Genomic DNA, 15,558 nt, shown 5'->3' with positions numbered 1-15,558 from the left:
CACTACAAACCACGTTCGCAAACTACTATACTTGTATCAATCAATCTTCATCACGGGCTTAAAATTTCATGGTGGGACAGTTATGCCTAGAATATCAACATGGGACAATTGAGCTTGGTGTTGTTTTTTTTAAATACTGAGAACAAACTATAAGTTTTTTTGTGTTTTTCTAGAAGATTAGGCATAAAAACATCGTTTTTTTGCAGAAAAGTGAAAATTGTCAAAAAGTAACATAGGACAACTATGCGTAGAACGGTTGTGTAAATATTACTAATTAACAAATAATGATTACACAACTATTTTAATGAAACAAAAAGTACGGCGATGTAGAGTTTCATTCGATTATCCCGTTTATTCCAACTGACTTTCAATCCAGTCGATATATTTGGAAACGATTGTGTATGCAATAACTTCATTATCGCCGCCACATCCGTTCCTTCCTAGGCTTGCTATTCCGTACAGGAAGTACCGTGACTCGATTCTCTTTATCAACGAGCTGCCTGATGAATCGCGACAGTGGTTTCTATCCGATCCTTTGGCGCATAAATATGTTCCGTTGTGATTCAATCTCAGCGGTTCCAATAAAGTATTACACTGCTCCGTATCCATTATCACCAGGTCGTGTCTTCGTTTGACTAAAATGAAATGTAAACTTTCAATCGATTTTCAAAACCATCAGCCAACCAGAAGTACCGGATGTGTCATCACTCCACCCAGTCGTAATCGCGCCCCCTCCGGTAATATTGCGTTCGGAAGAATCTATCGGAAGACAAATCGGTCTGATAAAGTTAGAAAATGGTACGTCACGAGCCAGCCGGATTAGAGCAATGTCGTTGTTTATTGCGTGTCGTCCTTTGCTGAACTCTGGGTGTATGATGATTTTTTCAATATCAACATCTACTGGTGCATCAGCACATCCATTCTGGTCGCAGTCGGGCCCTTCATTTGACAGGTCGTACTCTCCCAGACGAACGCCAACTCTAAAAAAAAAATTGGATTTTAGTAACTAATATAAGCTTTTTACACTATGCGTCTTAGCCTACAACTTCGACCTCCTCGAATTAATGCAATGTGCCGCAGTGAGAACATAGCGCGAATTAATCAACGATCCTTCACAATAAAATCCAACACTTTCACCAACATTTTTATACATAAGCAGAACGGTCCATCCAAAGTCATCCAACTTCACAGCGGGAATTAAGATCAGGTTATCGACATTATTTCCACAATGCGGAGTCCTGGGGAGAGTGGCGTTCTTGCTAGTAGAACCAGGAATAATGCAGCAAACCTGTGAGAAAATATAAACCTTACATATATGAAACGCTCAAAATGTGAAATCTAAATATGACCGCGTTATTACAGGGCGATTCAATTTTTAGTCAAAATATTGAAAGACTTACTAATTCGTCTTTGTTCTGGACTCCACATCTACTCTGCCTGAAAAGCTCCCTCACCGCTCTGGAAGCCTCGGACTCAGTGACATTTACACTCAGTGATTTACATTCACTTAACTTTATGCAATGACCTACCTCGCCGACCGGATTCGTGCAGGGGTCATTCAAATCTGGAACGATCGATAAATTCATTGATAAATTATTTATTATTTTAACCATCACTGTTCCTACTTAGCATCGATCCTCCTGTAACGAGTCCAACAAGGGTAAAAAAAAGCCACCGTTTCGAGTGCAACAACATTTCTCGAGTTACAGTTCAAACAGCTGTTTAACCGCACACCACACAAATGGCAAAACTCAACTAGTGCAAGCAAGAAGTGGGAGCAGTTCTTATATGACGTGGAAATATGCCTGTTTAGTAAACAATCCAATGAACACATCGTGATTGTCAATGTCTTTTTTATATTAAAATGTTTACTCACAATAACTAGGGAAAACCAAAGGAATCGAGTTCTGTTAACAGAGCTAATTTTTTCTAACTTTGCGTAGAAACAAATTATCAACGGGAACTTCTGAATGTGGTACGATTCAAGTTTCAGCTCATGAATGTTCAAAATATAATTCTTGAATTGAATGATTTTCATCAACCTCGAAATGCCATAAAATATTTACCAATTTGGATTTTTTTTACCCCATTTAACTGGAGATTTAATATGGTTTAACCCTTTATAAGGCCACCAACAAAAAATATTTTTTCCGCAACACTTGGAGTATTATTTCAATATTTTACCTAACCAAAAACTTCTAAAGGAATCTGCCAATACTCCTTTTTTTTGGGCTGCTAAAAATGTTAGATATTATTTTGGGAGACATTTTTTATGTAACAAAACAGCGAATTTAGAGCGTCGACAGAAAATTCTGTTCAAATTCGTTGAAAATGCAAAAAAGTTGATAAGTTTTTTTACTGTAAACGTACTATTTAGCAGTTCTTCTAATTGTATTTTTCTTCTTTGAAACTGTATATAAAAACAGTTTTTTTTCGCTGAACTAAGACATGTGGTTTTTGTAGGAGGCTATCTGGCGTAGTAGTAACATCCATACTTCTCACACAGAGATCACGAGTTCAATTCTCACTCCCGACATTCTTCCAACAATGGAAGTAAAAGGGACGAACCAGCCGAAATGTGTTAAAGGTCGCTATAATAGAGAAAAATAAATTATGTAAAAAAAAACTTTTTAAGTTAAACGGTTAAATTGTGATTAAACATAATAATGTACTAAAAGCTAGAAAATAATTAGGCAAGTAGCAGATAGCAGTTATCACACCTCTCCTTTATTAGTCTTGGGCATTGATAAGACTCAAATAAAATCGTGGGACATATGATGAATTCGCTAATTGTAGATAATGGAAATCCAACGTGCCCGATTTTATTTTAGTCTTATCAATGCCCAAGACTAATGAACGAGACGTGTGATAACTGCTATCTGCTACTTGCCTAATTATTTTCTAGCTTTTAGTACATTATTATGTTTAATCACAATTTAACCGTTTTACTTAAAAAGTTTTATTTACTTATTTTATTTTCTAGTTTTAGTACACTATCTGTTTCATTAGAATATTTCTCTACAATAAAACCATTGTACTGTATTCTATCAGTCAAAAAATTTCATTTGATACCGATATTGAGTGGATTGCAGAAAATACATAGCGTGTTCTCCAAGTCAAGTTCATTCGTTTGATACAAATATCTCAATCAACCTTTGTTTTGAGATGATATTCTTCTTCTTCTTCAATGGAACTAACGTTCCTAGAGGAACTTCACCGTCTCAACGTAGTATTACTTGCGTCATTTTTATTAGTACTTAGTTGAGATTTCTATGCCAAATAACACGCCTTGAATGCATTCTGGCAAGCTCTAGAATACGCGTGATTACAGTGCAAGTCGGAGGAAATTTCTTTGACGAAAAATTCCCTCGACCAGAACGGGAATCGAACCCGAACACCCGGCATGTTAGTTATGACGCTAACCACTCGGCCACGGGAGCATGAGATGATATGGAATCAGCTATTTTGTAGCGGTGGCCAAATTGGATTTTTCAAGATAAGCAGTTTTGAAATGACAGCAGAGATAAAGGTATTTTATAAATTCGGCCAGTTCCTATTGGTCAAATTTCTATTAATGTGGAACAACCCTACAGGCATACAAACATACATACGAACAGTTCAAGCTAAATAAAACCGTTTAATAAAGTAATTTGCTATTTTGAGATTGCGGCCATCTTGGATTTGAATTTTTCATGATCTACTGTGATCTACTTTTCAAGCCCTTTCATTTGATACCTTTCATGATATATTAATCTGGTTTTGAGAAAATATGCAGCCTGCCATTTGATAGTGGCAGCCATAATAGATTTGTATTTTTCATTAATAACTGTGTTCTACTAGTCAAGCCCTTTTATTTGATACCCATATTAATGGTGTTTTGACATAATATGTAGCCTGCCATTTCGAGTGGTAGCCATCTGGGATTTGCATTTTTCATAAATAACCGTGTTCTACTAGTCAAGCCCTTTCATTTGATACCCATATTAATGAAATTTTCGAGAAAATATGTAGTCCGCCATTTTGTGGTGGCAGCCATCTATGATTTGCACTTTTCTTAAATAACAGTATACTACTAGTCAAGCCCTTTCATTTGATACCCATATTGATGGGGTTTGGAAAACTTATATTGATGAAGTTTTGAGAAAATATGTGATCCGCCATTTTGTAGCGACCGCCATCTTGGATTTTCAGGATCATGGAATACGCAGTTTTATAATGACTACAGAGATAAAGGTGTGTGTCAAATTTCAGATCAATCGGTCAACAGGAAGAGGGTCAAATTTCTATTAATGTGGATCAGCGCTACAGCCAAACATGTTACAAACATACAAACATACAAACATACAAACATACAAACATACAAACATACAAACAAATTACAGGGCAAGCTAAATAAAACCGTTTAAAAAGCTAGGAAAATTGTAAATCGCTGAAATAATCGATATCGCTGCACTAGAAATATTGTTTTGATTTTTGCATAACCAAAGGCGCAAGAAAGTGTATTTAAAAGGCAGTGTTTTCGGGGTTAACGGGCCGTGGCAACTATATTGCCACCAGTTTTGACGTAGGACTACGTCTCTCTGTACGTCATCTGTACCGGGGTGTAAGCTCAAAGTTTCAAAAACGAGAGCGTGACGCTTGGAGTGGAAGGTTTTGAACGTTAATAACTCTTTGGCTGCTGAACGAAGTGGTATGAAAATTACTTCATTCGAAAGATAAAATGTCTAAGATTTATATGATTGTTACTTATTGATTCAAAACATTGTTTCAATAACTGAAAAACTGCTTCGAAACATACCATCGAAATCGGTATAATATGATGTACTATGATGTAGATGCCAACCTCTCTCAGATTCTATTCTGCTTTCGCATGGAATAGTCATGAAAAATTGTTTGCTTGAGTTTGAGCCCGAGCGGCGAAATATTTGCACACATTTGCGCATTCGAATAAGTGCTCCGTGATGGAATACAAGAGCATCAGTTTCTATTTCGCATGGAATGGTCATTAACAATCTCGTGTATTGTAAGATATAACCCACTTCTAGTTTTATCAACTGTTTCGATAGTTAGAATTTGTCCACATGTAAATATGTGTTCGTCATGTAAGGATTATGTTATCTGAAGTTCTGAGTCGATTCGTTGCCTAGTTTCCACGGCCTTATAAAGGGTTAATGTGCGGGCATAAACCTTGAATCCAGTTCCAAGAGAGTGGGTATAACTCGATAGATTTTGGACTGAAATTTTATTAAATTAGCCTTGATAATGCTTCTTATGTATTATTGAAAAAAAATATATTTTCAACCGGCATTATCAATTAGAATACAACAAAAAACAGACTAGTTAGCCTCAAAAAATTTGAAATATCTTCAGTGTCGGACAAACTTGATGATGCTGATGGTTTCAGATGGTTTCTATGCGTTCTACGCATAGTTGTCCCATGTTCCAAAATCAGCAACTGAGAAAAGCGCAATCAAAGTTTTCTAGCATATTTGTCTACCAGAAGCTTTAAGCATTTCAGTTTGGCAATACACAGGGTTTTTTATAAATAGTAAACTTTTATTCAATGAAATGTGAAAAGTTTCCCTCACTTGAATCAATCGAGCTTGATTACGGGTTGAAAATGCATGGTGGGACAGTTATGCACAGAATAACAACATGCGACAATTGATCTTGATGTTGTTTTTGACGTAGAACTACGTATTTCTTTAAGGGTGCCAAATAAAAAAAAAACAGGTCTCGTTTTTATGAAATAAAATTAACGTTGATATCTATTTTTGACGCCAACAGATTTTGATGATTTACATACCAAACGAATCGGACTTGTTATTATGCTATATATTGCAATTCCCTGCAATTCCATAGAAAATCATTACTTCAAAAAATTACTATTCCAGCAATATTGTTATGAACCAGTGTGTGTGACGTGAAATATTCTAGGCAAACGAAAATTATTTCACCGAAAAAGCTACTATTCCCGATGACTTAGACTAAGACTAATAATAAGAATAAGACGATGGAAAGAACGCACAATACCATAGCTATCCACTGAGAATAAATCATTTTTTGAATTCTTGTGTACTCAAAATATCACGAGATCGTAAGTATTTTCAATATTTATTTGTGTCTTTCCCCATTAACTTCATATTCAATGTAATGAATGACGACATATTTTTTGGTTTGCCGATCCAATATCCTTCATCTAATATTGACGACCCTACACAAAGCTGCACCAATTCATGTGACACCGAAATTAGAGCTCAGAACCACAAAATTGATGATGTTTGTATTTCTACGCGCTTAAAAGTGAGATTCGGTCGTGATTATTAGATTTTGGTCAACTCTCCTTAACTCAATATCCAAAGGACTATCGAGTTAGGGAGGTATCGAGTTATGGAGAGAACAAGGCTTGTAAAATCAATCAAAGGTGCCATAAGGTTCATCGAGTTAGGGAAACTATCGATTTACAGAACATCGACTAAGGCAGGGCTGACTGTATTTACAACGGTTCATTACGCGATTGAACTAAAGTCATAGATAATCTTCGAAATTTTTAAGTTTGAAATTGCATATAGGTTATGGGCACTAACTTTCGGTCACTTTTCAGAAGCTCATGCTGTGGATAATGGCAATGCAATCAATATCATATTAAGTTGGATTATATCACTGATTATGCTGGAGATTCCGTTCGGCCGATACGAGAAGGTTCTGCAGTATTTGAAGCGCGTAAATTTAACATAGATTCGTCAATTCCACCCAATGTTATGTGTCACACTGATATTCATTAAACATTTTCAGTTAGAAAGTTAAACCTCCTGCCAAAAGCTAAGTTTTGTTTTTGTTCGTTACAACCCATTCGACGGTTAGGAGTACATATAACAAACGCCCATTGTCATGGCCACCATTTGGAGAATCAAAAGAGTTCATAACAGACTTTTGAACAATGAAAAGAATGACATATAAAAAAAATCATAAAAAATACCAATTTTTGTTTGAAAAAAAAATTTCGTTGAAGAAAAAAATATTTTAAAAATTGGAATTAATTGTTCTCAAAAACTTTTTTTTTTAATTTTCAAAAAATTAATTCAATAGCCCTCAAAATTTCCAATACATCGTCCATACGTCCATACATCGGAAGATGGGCGGTTTTAAAGAGAAAAAGTTTTTCTAACAACAACTTTTTCATGTTTTATTTGAAAAAATTACAACTAATTCTAGTTTTCTTTAAAGTCAAGATAGCGATATTGTGTATTTGACAAAGTTTTAGATCTAAATAAAATATGAACTTTCGTCGAGGACGTCAACTTTCTATCTTTAATTGTTTCAGGAATATAAGGCATTTTTGTATGGAAATCCCTGAAAAAATAATGTTTTACTCGTTACATTTTCGTGCGTTTGACATACTCTTGACATGTTTCTGAATAGAAAAAAGTTAGTAGAGCATGTAAATCGCGATATTTTATGCATAAAAATGTTACGAGTTAAACATTAATAGTAATTTTTGAAAGAAAAACATGAAAAAGTTGATGTTCGAAAAACTATTCACCCGTAAAAGTACCGATGTATGGGTGACTTTTTTTGAAAATTGTATCGACTATTCATTTCTATTTTATCAGAATTAAAAAAAAAAAAATTTTCGAGAAAAATAAATTTCAATTTTCTAAATATATTTTTTCAATGATTTTTTTTTCAAATTTTGCTTGATATTTTTTAATGAAAACATAAATAATTTCCTACATTTCATGCTTTAACCAACATTTTGTGGATCTCATAGTTTTTAAAGTAAGATTTATCGAAAAAGAAGTTGAAAAAAACTCAAAATTTTAACAAAAAATCTATCAGACCTACAAGATTTTAGTCAAAGAATGAAACTTAGAAAATTATTCATGTTTTCATTAATAAATATCAAGCATATTGTTAAAAAAATTCATTGAAAAAAACATTTTGAAAATTAAAATTCATTTTTCTCGAAAACATGTTTTCTCAAAATTCTGAAAAAATGGATATTAATAGGCCTTACAATTTCAACAAGAAAAGAAAGAAAACTTTTTCCCTGTAAAAGTGGCCATCTTCCGATGTATAGACGACTTATTGTAAATTGTAAGAGCTATTCGCGTTTTTTTTTGAGAATTTAAAAAAAAAATACTTTTTTGAGAAAAATATATTTTAATTTTAAAAATAATTTTTTTGGCGAATTTTTTTTTTAATTTTGGTCTTTTTTATGGAAATGTAAACAATTTTGTACATTTCATCCTTTGACCTGAATTTTGTAGGTATAATGGTTTTTGAGTTATATTTTTTTTGAAAAAAAAAATCAAGAAAACAATTTTGGCCCTTTTAAAAAAGTGTAATTCTTTATTAAATATTTCAAGTATGCAAAGTTGTGTTTACACCCACAACGTTTCGCTGCTATCTGCGATGGTGCAGCCAACTCCTAAGACGAGTTGGCATAAAATTCGTACTTTGAGTAATATGCGTTTGAAATCTACATAAATCGTTACATTTTTCGAAGAGTGACTCTCCTATATAGAAATGAAAAACATAGTCCTATGTCAAAAGCTTTCCTCTTATCTTTGAACCAGCGTTTGATTCAACGAATTAGCACACCGAATAAATGAATCGTGGGATGATTGGCATCAAAATGCCGGATCATCGCAAACCTGTAATCAAAAAAAATGCTTTTAATTAAATGGAATATTTTCTCTTACATTGTACTAGTTTTACGTACATAACGTATGAACGCTGAAACTCACGCAACTGACCTTCCTCTTATAAATAGGAATGAGCACTTTCACTTCTCGGAGCTCAAAACATATTTTCTGGAGTTTTTTTCATTCAATTATATTTTTTTATTTAAATAAATACCAATAACACCTAGAAATACACAATAGTAACATAACGGAAACACGCACAGTCTGGAACACCGTTCGCGAGTATACGGGTTATCATTTTGGGCGCGATTCTAGGAGGGTAAAGTGATGTGTGAGTGTAGTGAAAGTGTATGTGGAGAAGATCTTCGTGATAAGGCCCCTCATATCTCTAGTGCATTTGCTTGAAACTGGTTTTTACAAGAACGGGTTATAAGCTTTCGCGGTTAATGTTGTACGTTTCGCACGGCTATACTTGAGAGAATTTTTTTTTGCGTTTCAAACACTGGGCCATCCGCAAACTTTTTCGTGACAAACCATCCTAACGTCTAATTTTTCGGAAGCTTTCGTTAAAATGAGATCAACAGTGCTATATAACTTCTACTTTTTACAATGTGAATCGATTTTGAACTGGAGATCATACGGTTGATGCGGTTAATGCTTACCGGCAATTATTCATTCTGTCTAGATATATGCCCCAAGCCGCCCGTTGATGTGTTATAAATGCTATTCAATTGATAAGATCATCAATGTCTGAGCGAAGTTCGTTTCACGTTTCACGTTTAATGCCCTTGTGTTCGAGGAAAAAAATGGTGCGACAAATCATAAAAATATTCTAAAAAGTCCGTCGTGGGTTCATTATCATAATCGGGATTGCCTGGAGCTCCTATTATATGGTTTTGTTCTTCAGTCAGTCCAACAAAAAAAATATCAGCAAAGCAAGAGAGACACACTCCATTAGCATTGGAAACACAAGAAGGCGGGAAACTTTCATGGTTTCTTGAAATTCCCAAAAGCGCAGAAATGATCATCGGTTTTCATATATCTTTATTATGGTGTCCTTCAGCATTCGGAAGGTTTACCACCGGGCTTTTATTGGTTTTAGCGTACGTAAGACAATAAGAAAATAAGTAAAAAAAATGGAATCTGTTCTACCGATATGGCAGATGCATAAAATAGAAACAAAATGAATGCGTTATACATCTTTCAATTAATATATTGTAATCTGTTAATGATAATTATAATAATAATAATAATAAACATCAAACCGGAACATCTAGTATTCGCATGTATACCAATGAATTGTATTCCCAATACATCCAACATCCAAATTCACACAATGAATACTTCTTTAAACTATGAAAACAAATACGACACATAAACAACGATCATTTCAAACAAGTTCTTTCTCCGCTGGAGTATTCATATGCATGTTCTCGTATAGGCTCGAGAAATACGCGACTCGTCTGCTAGTAGCCACGCTGTGACAACCACTACCACTTTTTTGGTTTCTCCACGTTCGAACTGAAAAATCCCAGCATTTGTTGTTCTCGATTATTCGTTCGTAGAATTTGTCCTCTTAAGTAGCATTCGGCGTCGATCCTTGAGCAGTTGAGTTGTGTAGTTCGCGTAGTGCAAGTCGAAAGTCAATCGATACGAGAAAGATGGTCCGGCTATCACGACAACTGCCGTGTTTTGTCCTTCTGGCACTTGCTTCCTTTGCATCGGCGCAACGGAACCTTCCAAGGCCTCCCCAGTGTGGGCTCATGGTAGGGGATCGTATCATTGGCGGTCAAGCCACCGATTTGAAGGAATATCCGTGGTCCGCTTTGATTTTATACAGAAAACCAAACGGAAAACCGGGTTATAACTGCGGTGGATCCCTCATTAATTCGCGATACGTATTGACGGCCGCCCATTGTATTGATGCGATTCCCAGCGGATGGGAAGTGTGAGTAGTGCTGCTGGAGATGATAACGTATAATTACAGAAAGTAATGATGTTAATGTCATCCATACAGAATCGGTGTTCGACTCGGGGAGTACGACTTAAATAATAATGGAAATGATTGCGTCGATGGAGTCTGTGCCGATTTACCGTTGGATAATGATATCGATAGAATAACTGTTCACGAAAGCTACGATCCTCTGTCGAAAGGTCAATATGATGACATTGCTTTGATTAGACTGAGCCGTGATGTGTCTTATTCGGATTACATAAAGCCAATCTGTCTACCCACGGACTCTGCAAGCCGCTCCCGTAAAATCATCGGTACAAAAGCCGTTGCCGCCGGATGGGGGAGAACTGAAACGGGTAAGATGATATGAGATAGTTGAGTGATTTTCTTTCTGACTTTTTGTCTTCATAGCGGGACAAAGTCCGATCAAGCTGAAGGTTGACTTGAATGTAGCTGATACTAATCAATGTGCCACCGTTTACCTTCGCCAATATGGTATAACATTGCGAGATACACAACTTTGTGCAGGCGGTCTCGCGGGTAAGGATACCTGCACAGGAGATTCCGGTGGGCCACTGATGAAGCGCATCAAGGCAAACCATTTCCTGTACGGTATAGTGAGCTTTGGACCAAATAAGTGCGGTACCAAGGATGTACCCGGGGTCTACACCAACGTTGCCAAATATACAGACTGGATTGAAAAACAATTGTATTGAAGAAATTCACCCTGTGTAGAAGGGTAATTGTGCACTTCAAGAAATAGATCAAAATATAGATCAAGCTACGAGCTACAAAGTGTGAGAACAAAGTTTTGCTACAATTATGAAGAAATTGTCCAACAGTATCAACATTACATCATACGAACATTCCTACTCGAAGATCAACAATGTCTAACAACCATTCTTATAATTTACATAGTTTGCGAAGTAATTGATTAAAAAAAATGATAAACAGATTTTTACCATACAGTAAAAGCTCTCTATAGCGACATCGCAAGGGACCGTCGTAATAGAGAATTGTCGCTATAACGGACTGTTGCTATAGAGGATTCGGACGTTATAGAGAGAGAAACGCCCAAGTCTACATGAAACAATAATATGACATCATTAACATTAACAGATCATTAATTGATTTCTAACAATCACGAAACAAAATATTGAACAATAGATACAAAATTAAGCTCATTTGTCCATGAATGCATTTTTCTTTAAATCAAAAAATATTGAAAAGCTGTCCTTTGGTAAATTTGTTTTAGTTAATAAACCAGCATCAATAGTTTGGAAAGCATCTTATAGCTGGTTTTGAGTAGGTGGACTTATAGTTCCACTGTGAACTATTTCGCCAGACACTGAATGAGTTTCATCATCATTGTTATCTATAGATGATTGCTCTTGCACTGTTTTTATTATGTCATCGTCAGACAAAATCGCTTCTTCGCATAAGTTGTCGTCAAAAATCACGTAGTATGGAAAATACAAATTGCGATTATACCTTATATGATATTCGAAAATATTAACCATTAATCTCCAAAAGAACCAAAACCTTGTTCAACGAGCGCTTCAAAATTTTATCGGAATGCATAACGGCCCATGTCGTTATCAATGCTGTTTTCGTAAACGCATATCAAATTATCTGATTTCACAAAATCAGCTGTGACGAAGTAATTAACAATAATGGATTGTCTGAGCTAAGTTGGTGTTTAATTCAGATGTCTGGCAATTGAACAGAGATAGGGGAAATTGACAGCATTCTTTTTTTGCCTCTCTCTAGCACTGTCCGCGCTACGGACTCCTCCTCGAAAAGCTCCCACGCCTGAACAGGCGGAGCGGACTGATCGGAAAACTTTGTTAACTCTTTTTGAGTCTTAAAAAAGACTATTGGTTTCGGTGGATAGAAAACTCGCTGCTTCCTTTCGTTTGTTTATTGGTGACGGTTTACACAGAAATGAGATGGGATGCTGTGTCGGTGACCGGTATTTATACTGCTAGTGAGATGTTTCGTGTGTGATGTCTATTGTGCACAAGAACAGCGTTTGTGTTATCTCGTCTGTTGAGTGTTATCTCGGGCTACTCTAACTTATCTCGCGTTGTACGCGACAAGCACTGTTTTAGCGGAATGGATTTAGTTTGCGCCAGATTCATTTTGAGTATCTTGAGAAAACGTGATCCACAACGTTTTCTCTTTACCCACACAGTACCATTTAGATTGCTTCCTACTGCGCACCATTTTTGAATTGCTTTTTCGCCATACGAAATGGTACAGCTGATCATGTGCAGTAATATTCTGAACAGAATTTCAAAATTTACCGTCAGCAGAATCGCATCTAAATATGTGTTCAGGTAAAGTACTATGTTTCAAATTTTATTTCCTCTGTTTTTGTAAAGTATCCGAAAATTCATATTAGTTGCGAGCGAACAGATGATTGATGTTTATAAAATATAACAAATCATATTTTCGTTCATAGTCATATACTAAGTCCAATTCAGCTAATTATTAGTGCAGTGACCCTCTCCCACGAATAGAACATCTCAGATAATTTCAATATGAATAAGTATTTACAATAAGAAAGATTCCTACTGAAGATAGGGGAGAATCCAACCAAGGATTTTCCAACAGGAACGATGGAATTTTCCATACTGTGCAAGTTGAAAATTCCCTACACATAGCAGGTAGCCAGTAAGTTAGTTCTGACGTTTTTAGAGTTCTGTACATCCTCACAGAGGGATCGAGGATTAGAGAAAAAAAAATGAGTTGATAGTTGAACATCGAGAAGAATAGTTGTTTCTCTCGATAGAACAAAAAAGAAAAGTGCCCCAGACCGCTCGGGCCCTACATTTGGTGACAGCGGTGGGATGCTGTCCAAGTGGGGACAGCAGCCCACCCATTAAGTGATTATTTGGATGCTAGCGCGAGTGCGTTATCGACAACCAATTTCAGTGTGCGCGGCGCATTTTATTCTTCGAATCAAGAAGGATCTTTTGTTTTTGTGACGGAACAATTTCAATCGAAAGTGTGAGAAGAAAATTCGAAACGAGAATCGAATCAAAAATATAATCAATGAAAAAAAAAGTATCAGAAACATTGTGGAACAAAAGTTAAAAAATTAAGTAGTGATCGTAATTGACAGCAGATCAAGTGACATTGGATCTTCCAAAGTGTATGGAAGCAAAACCAGAAAACCAAAATCTGAATCGAAGTGGTTATCCCACCAAGTGAAAAAACGTTTGAATAGAAACTATCAAAACAGATTGGATTAAACGAAACGGTACAAAAATATTACAACAGTGCCTAATCTCAACAGCCAGAATGAAGACGAAACATGTGACGGAAGGCAATGCTGTGGAAGAGACGGTTCCTCTCAACGCAAAACTGTTGATCAAGTGCAATAACTTAAAATGGAAGCAGTTTGATGGCAGTGATGTATTCAAAAAAGGGAAACACCGTAATATCGGGATACGTCAGTATCGGTGACTAAAGACCGGCAGGATTGGCTGCGTTATCATGAAGCCAGTATTATGAGAAGGGGAACTTCTAGCAGGATTCTGGTTGGAGGAAATCGTTAATAAAGCTAAGTGGCACCTAATTAAGATAGTTTTATAAAATTTTTTTGGCAGACTTATCTCACTTCTTAACTAGGCGAACCTAGCCAGAATTTTCACCTGCCCCCGGGCTTCTGAATGCCAAAGGGGGACTAGGCTCTGCGGAATGCACGTATCTGCATGCTCGTGCTGTTTTAGTCCTGACCGAGGAATTGTCGGACAATCGCGCAGGTGCTAAGGATGACCGACTTTTGGATGCCGGCCAATTCCTTCTCGATGTTCAACACCTTTAGCGCTTCCAGAAGTGTCTTCGGGATAATTCCAGTTCCAGAGAGAACGACTGGAACAATTCTTGGGACCTCCCTTAGCCCCCACAGTTCCTTGAGCTCCACGGCCAATGGTCGGTACTTGCAGATTTTGCGACCGTGGGTCTCCTCCAGATTCTGGTTCAGTGGAATAGCGACATCGATGATGGTGACTTTGCGGTCGCTCTTGTCGTAAACCATTATATCTGGGCGGTTGTGGTGGATCGAGAGGTCGGTCAGAACAGTGCGATCCCAGTACAGCTTGAAACGGTCATTTTCCAGGACAGGTGCAGGCAGGTACCGGTAGTTTGGTACGTTGTCTTCCAGTAGAGCACATTGGAGCGCCAGTTGTCGATGAACAATACGGGCCACGTTGTTGTGGCGCTCGGTGTAGGCTGCGTTGGCCAAAACGGGACAGCCTCCCATAATGTGCTCTATGTTTTCACCTGGTTGATGGCACATCCGGCAAATGTCATCAACGTCTTGATGCCAGACGTACCGCCTGCAGTTTCTCGTCGGCATTATCCTGTCCTGGATGGCTATCATGTCGGTTTCTACTACTGAAGAGAGTTCACCACGCGTTAGCCACAGATTAGATGCGGCCTTGTCGACGTGTGGCCGGTCCAGTTGATGGGGGTGGGCACCATGCACTGCCTTCTGCTTCCAAGCTGCAATCTTCTCCTCCACTGTCTGCAGATTGCAGTTGAGTTGGTACTCCGCTTGCGCCAAGTGCAGAGCGCTGTATCCTCTGTCGGCGGCGCAGACAGCCCGGTATAGCGCGTTTTGGTTGGCGCGTTCTGCGAAGTACTCGCGCAGTTGTCGTACCTGGGCAACACACAGTGCAGAAATGTCGACGATTCCAAGTCCCCCTTCTTTGCGTGGTAGTGAAACTCTCTCCAGTGCCGATTGAGGATGGTGCATTCCGGCCTCTTTGAATGCTTTCCTCATCCTCTTCTCAAGGTCCTCTAGGTTAGTTTTGCTCCATTTGACTACACCAAAACTGAAGGTCAGCAGGGGAACCGCGAATGTGTTGATCGCGCGTACCTTGTTCCCCGCGTTGAGGAAAGTCCTCAGGACACAGTTCACTCGACTCAAGAACTTGTCTCGCAGCT

At 37.3% G+C, this 15,558-nt stretch overlaps 2 protein-coding genes across 2 annotated transcripts; one reads left to right on the top strand and one right to left on the bottom strand.

Annotated features, from left to right (window-relative positions):
* Positions 1–327: 327 nt before the first annotated feature.
* Positions 328–1,778, bottom strand: LOC129775533 (CLIP domain-containing serine protease B4-like). The gene is made up of 5 exons (XM_055780372.1): positions 1,626–1,778; positions 1,401–1,564; positions 1,044–1,288; positions 694–980; positions 328–635 (listed from the first exon to the last, which is right to left on the bottom strand). The coding sequence occupies exons 1-5, from the start codon at positions 1,693–1,695 to the stop codon at positions 352–354; spliced, it is 1,050 nt and encodes a 349-aa protein (XP_055636347.1). The 5' UTR covers positions 1,696–1,778; the 3' UTR covers positions 328–351.
* Positions 1,779–10,212: 8,434 nt separating this feature from the next.
* On the top strand, positions 10,213–11,410 carry LOC129775534 (CLIP domain-containing serine protease B4-like). Its single transcript, XM_055780373.1, has 3 exons — positions 10,213–10,596; positions 10,666–10,958; positions 11,014–11,410. Exons 1-3 carry the CDS (start codon positions 10,310–10,312, stop codon positions 11,316–11,318), a joined length of 885 nt encoding a protein of 294 aa, XP_055636348.1. The 5' UTR covers positions 10,213–10,309; the 3' UTR covers positions 11,319–11,410.
* The last annotated feature ends 4,148 nt before the right edge of the window (positions 11,411–15,558 follow it).

Source organism: Toxorhynchites rutilus, chromosome 3, assembly GCF_029784135.1.
Source record: "Toxorhynchites rutilus septentrionalis strain SRP chromosome 3, ASM2978413v1, whole genome shotgun sequence".
In the NCBI taxonomy this organism is placed as follows: Eukaryota; Metazoa; Arthropoda; class Insecta; order Diptera; family Culicidae; genus Toxorhynchites; species Toxorhynchites rutilus.
Note: the sequence above shows the minus strand (reverse complement) of the source record. Positions and strands in the feature narration are given on the sequence as shown.

Excerpts from the sequence above, each read along its gene's own strand:
- LOC129775533 (XM_055780372.1), bottom strand. The coding sequence starts at position 1,695 with ATGTTGTTGCACTCGAAACGGTGGCTTTTTTTTACCCTTGTTGGACTC. Across the intron at positions 981-1,043 it reads AATTCGAGGAGGTCGAAGTT|AGTTGGCGTTCGTCTGGGAG; the intron begins GTAGGCTAAGAC and ends TTTTTTTTTTAG. Across the intron at positions 636-693 it reads GTGGAGTGATGACACATCCG|TCAAACGAAGACACGACCTG; the intron begins GTACTTCTGGTT and ends ATTTCATTTTAG.
- LOC129775534 (XM_055780373.1), top strand. The coding sequence starts at position 10,310 with ATGGTCCGGCTATCACGACAACTGCCGTGTTTTGTCCTTCTGGCACTT. Across the intron at positions 10,597-10,665 it reads ATTCCCAGCGGATGGGAAGT|AATCGGTGTTCGACTCGGGG; the intron begins GTGAGTAGTGCT and ends TCATCCATACAG. Across the intron at positions 10,959-11,013 it reads ATGGGGGAGAACTGAAACGG|CGGGACAAAGTCCGATCAAG; the intron begins GTAAGATGATAT and ends TTGTCTTCATAG.